Source organism: Pelodiscus sinensis, chromosome 2 (genome assembly GCF_052426305.1).
Source record: "Pelodiscus sinensis isolate ZL-2025 chromosome 2, ASM5242630v1, whole genome shotgun sequence".
Taxonomy (NCBI): Eukaryota; Metazoa; Chordata; order Testudines; family Trionychidae; genus Pelodiscus; species Pelodiscus sinensis.
The window spans coordinates 15,301,431-15,312,910 of NC_143053.1; the positions used below are offsets into that span (position 1 = coordinate 15,301,431).

An 11,480-nucleotide genomic window follows, 5' to 3' on the forward strand; every position below is an offset into this window, starting at 1 on the left:
CCTTCTAGAGCAGAGAGCTGCCTCCATTTTCAAGTTGTCTGGGGCTGCAGCAGGCAGGCAGCGAGCTGTGGGCTCCATGCTGCACTGCTGCTTTGTGGTGTTTCAAAGCAGCGCTTCACGGAGCTGACCCCTGGCCTCATGTGGCACTGCCCCTTTAAAGTACCCCCTTTCTCCCCCCCCCTTTGCTGACTGTATGATGGCTCCAGAGTAGGGTACTTTATATATGATAGAGGCAGCAGAGGGGGGAGAATCGACTAGTCAACTGACTATTCAATAAGCATTTGCTTATCAGTTAGTCCTTAACATCCTTATTCTGCACCCCTCTGTCCCAGGTCACAACTCCCTCCCAAACCAGAATCCTCTCCTGCACCTATACTCCCTCCCTGACCCCAATCCCTCACCTAGGTTACAACTTCCTCCTTCACCCATACTGCCTCTGACCTCACACACCCTTGCACCCCAGTCCCTTACTCCATGTACCTTTCTGTAATCAACCTCCATCCTAGACCCCGCATCTCCTCAGAAAAGTGAGGCCCTGAGCATGTTCCAAAATCTTGGAGTGGCTCCTCACCAAAAAATAGTGTCCACTTCTGAGCTAGATAGTGTTTCCAAGGTGTCTGTACCAGTCTTGCACTGTCTGATATATTCAACTTGAATGCTGATTTGATAACTTGATTCTAGACCAATTCCTTTAACGGGTATGCAGGTTAATTACTCCTGAACCTTGACTTAAACCTTTTGCAACTGATACAGTAGGTGTTGAACTCATGTTTGAAACTTTAAAGTTTCTGCAAAAGTAAACTCATTCACTTTATTTGCAGATTCTGGTCTTCCTGCAACATGAAAACAAGTTGCGATAACTAGAATAAATATGGCAGTGCATGAAAATCAGAACATTACATATACGGCAGCCTTTTTCTTTTACTATGGGCTGCTTTTCCAGCATAGCTCGGAGTCAGAAATGCTTTTAATATTTCCCTGTATTTGATCCTGTTCTCTTTTCTCCCCAATCATAAATTCTTAGAGTGATTTCTCATGTCCATTCTGTGTAGGTGTGCACGCAGTGTCAGAAGTTTTTTCCATTAGCAATACCCATTGCTCCAGCAGGGGAGCCCCCCCAGGAGTTGCACTGCTATATTGGCTAATATATACCCCTGCTGGCCCTCCACCCCTTCAGTTCCTTCTTACCTCTTGAGACCGTTATTGGAACATGCTTTGCAAGCACCTCTTAGCAGTTCTCCTGTTCTGTAGGTTAGTGTTTTCTGGTTAATTGTTCTTTCTCCTGTAGTTTGTGTTGGTAGTTGACTTCAGCACCGGGGCTCACTTTGCGTCCCCATCATGTGCAGCGGGACATGCCTGTGCCCTGAGGCTTCACACCCTGCGTCATGTGCCCGAAGCGTATGCCCTGTGGGGATCCCCGCAAAGCCCATGTGTCAGAATCCTGCAAGATCTGCAGGGACTTCAGGCCATGTACCAAGTGGAGTCCTGCCTGAAGATTCTCCTAATGGAGGCGGCTCTTTGCCCAGCACTGGACCTGACACCGACAACCCAGAGTTCACTGGCTTTGGTGTACGCGGCACCTAGCCACTTGTGTGCGCTTCCCTGGCTCTGCAGAGACCTCGATACTGGTCTCAATCCTCAGTGCCTCAAAAGAAATGGAGACCTGGCAGGGGCAGGTCTCAGTTAAGGCATGTGTTGGCAGTACACCCTCAGGCGGGGCACGTGGCACCAGTGGGCTGAGCACACAGCCCATTGAGGTTGGGTTGGCAGTAGTCCAACCCATGCTGGGATCCCACCCAGTGGAGGACCTTTCAGAACCCTTGATGTTGGATACCTTTGAGATCACAAGAGACCTTATTGAACTGACTTCATCTCCAGCATCGGGGTTGGTGAGGGAACAGGATTCCAGATAGCACCATGCCGAAGTCTCGGTGCCAGCCTTGAGGGGATGGCATCACCTCTGTCAACGGCTCAGGCCCTGACACAGACATAGGCTATGCACAGGGCACAGCCTTTGCCAGCGGGCCCTCCTGTGCACGTGGCTCAGAGTTCCAACATCAGATCCTGTTATACTGCTTCCACCGCCTCCCCCTCCACCTCAGCACTGCAGGAAGCCTCCTGCAAGGAGGTTTATAGGATCTGTCGAAAAAGGCTTTCTTTCTCAACAGATCCCCCTCTAGACTGCCACTTTTTGCTGACAAAGCGCTGAGCCGATAAAACGCAGTGGCCATTTTTATACAAATTAGGCGCAGGATATTTAAATCCCTGCCTCATTTGCAGTGTCAACCTGACTAATCTGCATCTCTCTGCTGACAAAGGGATGCAGTCTATACATACCCTTAAAGTGCCCCAGTGGAATCTCAGCTTTCCATCTGAGAGTCTGGCTGCTCAAGCTCCCTAGGTGGGCTTTCCCCAAGGTATGGACAAACTTCACCCTCTGGCTTGGTGTCCTGACCCTGCTTAGGACCTCAGTCTGGTCCTTTCTGCACTCATGGGTCTCCCGCCTCACCCTTCCCCCCCATGTTCGCTGCTTTACCTCTCATGGAAAGTGGCCTTTCCAGTTGCAATCACTTCTGTTTGGATATCAGAACTTCATGTCCTGATGCCAGAACTCCCATACACAGCCTTCCGTAAGGACAAGGTTCAGATTTGATATCACCTGGCATTTCTTTTGAAAGTCTTCTCGTTTCCACACTGGGCAGGATGTTTTTCTCCATGTGTTCTACCATTAACCCCACCAAAACTCACATGTAGAAAGCGAGTGCGCAGTCTTTGTTCATCAGCCAGACAAAGCCCTTTTGCAGTCCTCATAGCTTTTTGTGGTGTGGCAGATTGTGAAAGGACTGCCAATCTCACCCCAGGAAATCCCTCCTTGGATCGTGTCCACATGTATTATGATCTGGCCCATGGTCTTCCCACTGCGTCTCCTGATGCTTTCTATGTGAGCACAAGCTTCTTGGTTGGCTTTCCTGGCTCACGTAGTATTCCAGGAAAACTGCAGAGCCACAATGTGGTCTTTGCATACCTTCATAACTACCTCCTTTGGCGCAACATTCAAGACCGAATGTGATCTTTGGTTCTGCGGTCCTCAAATCAAGTTCCATGGTCCTCTGACTCTGACCCCCTACTCATGGGTAAAGTTTGTGAGTCACCTAATTGGAATAGATATGAGCAGGCACTTGAAGAAAAAATGGTTACTCACCTTTTGTAACTGTTCTTCAAAACATGTTGCTCTCATCTGTTTCATATACCCCTTCTGCTTCCCTACTATCAGAGTAGCCAGCAAGAAGGAACAGAGGGGCAGTTGGGTTGGCAGTCTCATACATAAGACGTTGCATCAGTGCTAGTCCATTGGGTTCTGGTGGATAGCAGCTAGAGTGAAAATTTCCTGGCTGCTATGTATGCAGCATGTTCACACCTAATTGAAATAGATATAAGCAACACATCTCGAACAGTTACCAAAAATGAGTAACTGTTTTTTATTAAAAACCTTATATTTCCTGCTACTCAAGCTTTCCTATCTGCAATGAGAATAAGTCTCCCTCAAGTGCTTTGAAGTGACACATACCTGAACCTTGAATGTATTTCTTTGGTACGATCTTGGCACTCAAAGGAACTCCTGTTCCACCATTTATGCTGACCTACCTTTGTTTACTTTCTTGTAGATGGCAGACTGTGGTGGTCTCCCTCAAGTTTCCCAGGTAAGATTGATATTAATATCAATCATGCGCTTTCGTGGGCAAACCACTCAAGCTCATCTGAATAAGTGTGTTTTGCCCTCAAAAGTTCCTACTATACATATTTTTGTTAGTTTTTAAGGTGACACAAGATTACTTGTTCGTTTAAAGTTATGGACTAACATGGCTGCTCTTCAGACTTGTTACACTAGTCTGTTTTTGTCGATTGTGCCAAATGGGCTCTATTCTGAAGGGTATTCTTTGTTTCCAAATGTTAAGCCAAGTGACTAGTGATTATTCATGAATAATGTTGGCATTCAGTCACCTGATCTCTCTTCTCTAAAGGCCAGCCAAGCACAAAATTACGATTAGGACGGGATGTTATTTCTGCCAATCAAGCCTGAACTGGAGTGGGGAATGTAGAAACATGCTTACCACTAAATTAATGTGGATTACTGCTTATGGAGGATCATTAAGTCAAGTGGTTTAGTTTTTTTTTGTGTTGTTTATACTTCAGGGTGGGAGACAGGAAATAACTAGTCTGTTCTTAAATGCACTGATCTATCTTAGCAAAATGAACAATGTTTTGAAACACATTTAGACATAAATTCCAAGATTCCTAATGCAACAGGTTATGTACGCTATAGTATTTCTAGTGCCTCTTCACTAAAACAGGTGAACTATACATTAACTTGTAGGGTGTATATTTTGTTATAGTTTGAGCCAAATGGAGATATAAGCATGAAATGTTGTTGCTCTGAAGAAACTGGAATTTCTAAACCACTAAACTGAAAAAAGATGAGCATTGCATACAGTGTATAATGTGATCAGTGATAGAGAAGGGTGCTAGAAAGATACCCTTTTTATTTAACCTTCTTAAAATTTGTTTAGAATGGCAAAGTCTTAAGTAAGAAAGTTGAATAACAACATAGAGCTTATTATGCTCTTCCTGGTGATGTAGGTAAACCACAAAAGTCGTCATTCTGTAGATTTGGGGTATAAAAGAAGATGTTGCCTGTACTGCAAAGTACAATCCTGCATAAGTTCAATTTAAATTGTCACCTCTGTTTTATTACTTGAGTTAATTGTTTTGCCTGATATCAGAGGAAAATATTCTTGTGCATGTGAGTGCAGCAGTTCAAGGACAAAACCAGTCTATTAAATTATGCTTGCCTAATCTTACTAAATTTGAGGAAAAACTTTTCAATGCAGAACACACCAAAACTTCAGTTAGAATTGTTCTAGAAACTGCTATAATGGTTACCAGCCCTCCATAAACAGTCTTTGGTGCTTTGTGAGGCAAATGTTACTTTGAACCTCCTGCTATAGTAACAGAGTTAGCAAAACTTGAGACTGGTTCAGGTCAGTTGGAAAATTGTTTATTCAGTCATGCTACACATGAATGTTCGTGTATAGTAGGTATATAATGTGGGAGGAGAACAAAATCTGAACTGGGGAATTTTCTGTTGTGTACTTATTTTTAACATGTCTGACACTACTCAATAGAACCAGAGGAGAGAATAAGACAGCATGTACTGTGATTACTGTATTCAATAAGCTTCCATTTCCTTTTACAGCCTGCAAAGCTTGCAGAAGCTTTCAAATATTTCATTCAGGGAATGGGATACAGTAAGTATTACTTTATTAAAAGAAAATGACTAGCTAGAGTAAATTGTGTAGTGTTCTAATAGATTAGGTTATAATCTAGCTTTTCAGAGAAAAGGTTTAGAATATTTACTTTCTGTAAAGGAAAGAAGGGTTTGTGGACCATAGCAGAGTGGCATGTGAGCTTTTGATCCAATCAGTGATATTGGTGCCGATGGGATTATATGTAGAGTTATGAGTTGCTGCAGTTCTATCTTGTACCTGCTCTCTCAGTATGACTGAACTGTGTACATTGTATGTATTTAACTGGTAATAAATTGCCTTGGTGCCAACTGAGATGTACACATGGTCTAATAGCAGGTTCAAGCTGTAGATTCTACTGTACTAGTTCATTGGAACAAGTGGGCCTCACCATAAAGAAATGCTCTTAGGCTTATTTGGATGCACAGTTTTATAAAGATGCCCACAAATGAAGTGGTCCATTCCAACCAGAAGACCTAGTATGAAAATATTTCATTCTATTATATAAAATCTCCAGAGATTAACAGAACTAAGTTGACTCTACTGTACTGTATTCTGTGAACTATTGCATAGTATTTGTGAGAGAGTTACAACATGAACTATTGAGAATCTTTTTACTGCTCTTTATTTCCCTTCATTTTTTTTGCCTCATGGATTGGAGACTTGAATCTCTTGAATAATTTGGGACAGTATTTTAAAGCCAGACTAAAATGGAGCATGCAGTTGTAGGTCAGCATGTGGCACACTAGCAGGCATATGCAAACTTGCAAACCTCTGACCTGCCAGTATAAAGGCCAAATTGTTATGAGACTGTCCATGTGTGCGCCCAGTTTGTATTTTTAAAAAAAGACATTTTTAAAAATACATGCACAACCAAGTTGCACAGCAGACCTTTGGTATTTGGCTTGCATGCATGTCCCCTGTATTTTTACAATGCCTAGATATTTAAACTGAATTTTTAAAATGTGAAGGGGAAAACTTAAGCTTCCTGTGAATGTTTGAGTTAGCATCTTCTGTATACAGCATTAGCTCTGCTGTGACATGAGTAATACCTGTAATATGAGTCTAAAATTATTTACCTCTAGAAATTGCACGTTCCCTTAACTGCCACTGCTGGTTATTGCAATTTAACTTGAAGTGTAGAGTTAAAGTAGCCAACGTCAGTTGTTAGGGTAAAATTACTACTCTGCTTTATACACTTGTGAATTGAAAGGCAGGTTTTTTTTTAAACGCCTTGCTAACAAATTCAGTAGTTCTGTTTGATCAATTCATAACACATTTCCTACATGTACAGTAGTACTAATGTACAGTTTAACTTCATGCATCATGAACAGTGGGACTCTTTACATGTGTGAAGCTAAGCATGTGCACAAGTGTGTCTGTCAGCCTGAAAACAAGCACTTGCCTTCAATTCTCAATCACAATGAATTGTACTAAACAAATCCACTAACAAAGGACTTTTCTTTCAGTGCCTTCAGCTAGTATGACCAGGCTTATGAGGTCCCGTACAGCATCTGGTTCCAGCACCACATCCTTGGACGGACAGAGGAGCAGATCCCACACTGGGGAAGGAACAAGAAGCAGGTCCCATACCGGTGAGGGTGCCAGGAGCAGATCCCATACTGGTGATGGATCCAGGAATCGCACTCACACAGACACACGCATTGAGCTCACTCCTAACTCTGCAAGCAATGCTGAACAACCTAGCCCCAAATCCATGGAAGTTTCCTGTTAAATATCGTTTAAAAAAAAATCTGGATGTAGTTTGAAACTGTAAAAGTTTTAATGGTTGCCCACTGTGTATGGCAACACAACTGGTATTTAATCTCAAGCTTTTCAGTAAAACTAACTCTGTTCAGAGTTTGACAGGGACCAAAGAAAGCAAACATCTCAATTGCTCTATTTTTTTGTATTGCTCAATATGGATGGCTGCTGCTATTGTGCTCTCCTCCAACTGATGCCAAAACTTTAAGGGATGTTTGCCAAAAGCTAATATGGCTGTGAATACATCAGACAAACCAGACTCACCTAGCATCCTGGTCAATGTTTTGAACTGATATGCCCACTTCTTGTTTTATCTTTGGCTAAATAAAGTTACCCAGTTTGGTACATGATTTAAAAAAAAAAAAAAAACTTTTTTTTTTTTTTTTTTTGGAGGGGAGAAAGCAGTGCATTATAGGTGACTTCAAAAACAAACATGGTACAGCTCATGTTGAAGCTGGTGTTCAACTCAAAAGTGTATATAGTTTAATTTCAAATAATAGGAAAAATCGAACTTGTGCATTTATAGGCCTTCTAATTAATATTTGAGCCTGTTTTTCCTAAGTACAATAATATGCTAATAAAATACAAACTTTTTGTATTTGCATTTTTTGAGATTCCGTTCCTATCTTCTCCTCCTTCCTTTGATCCTGAGATTTGCTTAGCCAAGTTAAGACCAGGTTTAATTTTTATAAGCAAATAAGCTTTTTCTCTTTGGCAAGATTTTGAACCAAAGAGCTCACAACACAGCAAAACTTGGTAGCATAGCTGTAACACTTAAAAGTAGCTGTACAATGACCGGTCATTGAAAGCAGTTTTACTTCATTGGGTGACTTTTAATCTTTGGAGTTTGAGGTTTTTTGAGTATTCAACATAATTCTATAAAACTCAATTCTATAAACAAAGCCAGATGCAGCTGTTAATTGTTGAGGAAAGATGAAAAACTGAAGGATGGCTTGTAATTACTGTACACTCAACTGCCGCTAATCACTAGCTCCTAAAACCTCTGATTTTGAAGTTGCTGGTGCTGAGAAGTATATTCTACATAGTGGGAGGGATAACTTTATAATTGAGAAACACAATATTTAATGACTGTAAACTTAGCAGTGTGTGATCGTGCATCACATTGTAACCTAATTGATGGCCTGGGAAATCTCTTCTATTAGAAGTAAGTGGGTATGGCACTTTCTACCACCCACAGGTTTTCATAGCATTCTTCAGCTTTTCTTCCATACATACTGAGATCAGTCTTTCACTTGCTTTGATACATATTTGCTACATCACAATTCTTGTGTAGCTAATAAGTAAGATATTACTGCGTAGTTAAATAGCAAGTGTTAATACCTAACTATTTTGGATAATTCTCCTTGTTTCAGAAGAATACAACTTAATTAAGGTTACTCCATGTTGACTTACACTCTTGTGCAGAATTTCCCTGATCGTTGGTAGGACGAACAGACATATTAAAGAGACTAAAGCTGTTGTGTAAAGTCTATCAAAAGTTTTCTTGATGAACTGTTTGTATTTATTTCAAAACAAATAAATTTGTAACTTTGCAGTGTCTTGTGTCTTAATCCTGTATCCCAAGCACAGAAATCTTTGATTGCACTTGATAGCCTTTTCACATGCCTCAACTCTCAGGCTAAGCTGACCCTACCTGCTATCTAAATATTCTTTGTAGCTGGCATACTATGCTCTTGCAAATACACTGCAATGTATCCACTTTCTAAAGGTGCCCAGTAAAACATTCTGTTTGTAGTATCCCTGCATAGCAGGGTGGACTACACATCCTGTTTTTAAACTCTATCCCAGCTATCCTAACTTCTTGCAAAACTGTGGCTGCAATCCCTGGCAGGGCATAGAGGAGTGTGAAGGGGGAGTGGCCAGCAACCCCAATACTGCACAGGCAGGGAAAGAGGGTAGACTTGGGAGAGCAGCTCAGCCCTGGTGCCTCAGGTGGGTGGGTAGGAAGGGGCCTAGTCCTGCATATGGGGTGGAGAGAAGAGTGCTTGGTCCAACTCCAGTCTGGGGGGTGAGGAGGGCAGGGGCCTCATGTTAGCCTTGTGTGATGTCCATTTTCCCTTTAAGGGAAAACATGGTCACCTACTTCACAGTGTACTTCCTTATACTGGGGTGGGGATGGGAGGCTTAAGATACCTCTAGTCTAAGACCTCTCTCCCCTTTCCCCAATGGACTGAAGGGGAAGGAGGAACAGATGAAGATCCTAGAGGAAGAGTGAGCAGAAGGTTCTTTCTGATAGGATCTGGAAAAGTGATTACATGAAAGGCAGGATCAGTGAGATCACACTTCTCCTTCCATGCCACTTCTTCCCTTTCACTTCACCAATCCTCTTAGGACTCCTTTTGTCTCCACCTTCAGCCTGCCCGGCCCTATTACGTATTATATCCTCTTGTCCATTGTCACTAAGCTGTTGAGTACAGGGATTTTTTTGCCCATGTGTAGGCATAATGGGGTCTTTAAACTAGAACCAAACCATAATTAATACTCTCAATTTCTAATACAAAATGTGGGATCCTGTGACCCAGTGTTCTGCAGAAGTTGACTTCCACAACACGCTTGAGGGAGGGAGCTTTTATCCCCATTTTATACATTGACCATGTAGTTTCCTTAGGCCTCTATGCTGTATTCCACTCCCTACAGCCATGGTAAGCAAAACTCGTGTTGTAAGCAAAACTCGTGAAGTCATTCTGCCGCTCTACTCTGCACTAGTTAGGCCTCAGCTGGAGTACTGTGTCCAGTTCTGGGCGCCACATTTCAAGAAAGATGTGGAGAAATTGGAAAGGGTACAGAGAAGAGCGACAAGAATGATTAAAGGTTTAGAGAACATGACCTATGAAGCCAGGCTTCATGAACTGGGCTTGTTTAGTTTGGAAAAAAGAAGATTAAGGGGGGACATGATAGCGGTTTTCAAATATCTAAAAGGGTGTCACAAGGAGGAAGGAGAAAATTTGTTCCTCTTGGTTTCTGAGGACAGGACAAGGAGTAATGGGCTTAAAGTGCAGGAGGGGAGGTTTAGATTGGACATTAGGAAAAAATTCCTAACTGTCAGGGTGGTCAAATATTGGAATAAATTGCCAAGGGAGGTGGTGGAATCTCCCTCTCTGGAGATATTTAAGAACAGGTTAGACAGACATGTCAGGGATGGTGTAGACGGAGCTTGGTCCTGCCTTGAGGGCGGGGGGCGGGACTCGATGACCTCTCGAGGTCCCTTCCAGTTCTATGATTCTATGGTCACCAACCCGTCGATCGGGACTGCTCAACCAGTCGATCGCAAGGCTTTCAGGGCCCCCCATTTCTCTCCACCCCCAAGAAGCCCCATTACGTACCTCTAGCGACAATGGAGGTAGTGCCGGCTTCCTGTGGGGTGGAAGTCCGGCATCTGCACACCACTTCTGGAGTTTCAGGAAGTGTGCTGGCTGCTCCCCCTCCCTCAAACAGCTGGTGCAGTACCAGACCCAGGTCTGTGGGGTTCTGGGGACTTGCTGTGCAGAGGGGAGAAGGGGGGTGGGAGTCCCCAGAGGAGGCGCATGCTGGGGCTTCCCTTCTCTGGAGGGGGAGGGAGGCAGGGCTTCTCTCTGTGGAGGGGGGGTAGAGTCCTGGGAAGAGATGTGTGCTGGGGCTTCCCTCTTCTGTGTGTGTGGGTGGGGGGGGAGAAGGAGGTAGGAGTCCTGGGGGGGATGCAGTGCCAGGGACTCCCTGTCCTGGCACCCTGCCCCAGCAACCTCTAGCACCCTTCCCCAGGACCATGTCCCCTGCTCCCACTAGGACAGTTGGGACCACATTAGTGATGCTGGGGACGGGGTTGGAGGAGTCATTTTTTTGCATGTCACTGGTGGGGCCACAACTGACTTTTCTGTGGGTCAGTGATCCCTGACTCAAAACAGGTTCCCTGCCCTTCTCATAAAGACAATGCTGAAACTTTTTGGCTGTCTAGACTGGCCAGTTTTTCTGGAAAAACTTGCCAGCTGTCTACACTGGCAGCTTGAATTTCTGCAAAAGCACTGACTTCCTACTTTAAGAAATATTCTGCTCCTGGTCAGGCAAAAGTCCCTTTTGCGCAAAGCTTTTCTGCAAATGGGCCAGTGTAGACAGTTCAGATTTGTTTTCCGCAAAAAGCCATTTTCATTATCGGGGCTTTTTTGCGGAAAAGTGCATCTAGATTGGCACGGACGCTTTTCCGCAAATCTAGACACTCTGTTCCGAAAATGCGTTTAACGGAAAACTTTTCCGTTAAAAGCATTTCCGGATAATCAGGCCAATCTAGATGCAGCTATGTGTTTAACATAATATTTTATTTAAAAATGAAGCCTGGCCAACAAACCCCCAATGGGGGCCAAGCCCCCATCTGGCTGCAGCATCATAACACTCCTGCACCACCTCACCTCCCGACCCTAG

At 43.5% G+C, this 11,480-nt stretch overlaps 1 protein-coding gene across 4 annotated transcripts in view; it reads left to right on the top strand.

The window, feature by feature from the left end:
- Window positions 1-8,620, top strand: part of NDRG1 (N-myc downstream regulated 1) — a 142,542-nt gene extending 133,922 nt beyond the window's left edge. For all 4 annotated transcript variants that reach the window (XM_075920094.2, XM_075920097.2, XM_075920093.2 and 1 more), the window contains 3 exons: window positions 3,666-3,701; window positions 5,255-5,306; window positions 6,773-8,620. In XM_075920094.2, the coding sequence (XP_075776209.1) occupies window positions 3,666-3,701; window positions 5,255-5,306; window positions 6,773-7,038 (354 nt within the window). In that variant the 3' untranslated portion in view covers window positions 7,039-8,620. The remainder of the gene's footprint in view (window positions 1-3,665; window positions 3,702-5,254; window positions 5,307-6,772) is intronic.
- Window positions 8,621-11,480: the final 2,860 nt, after the last annotated feature.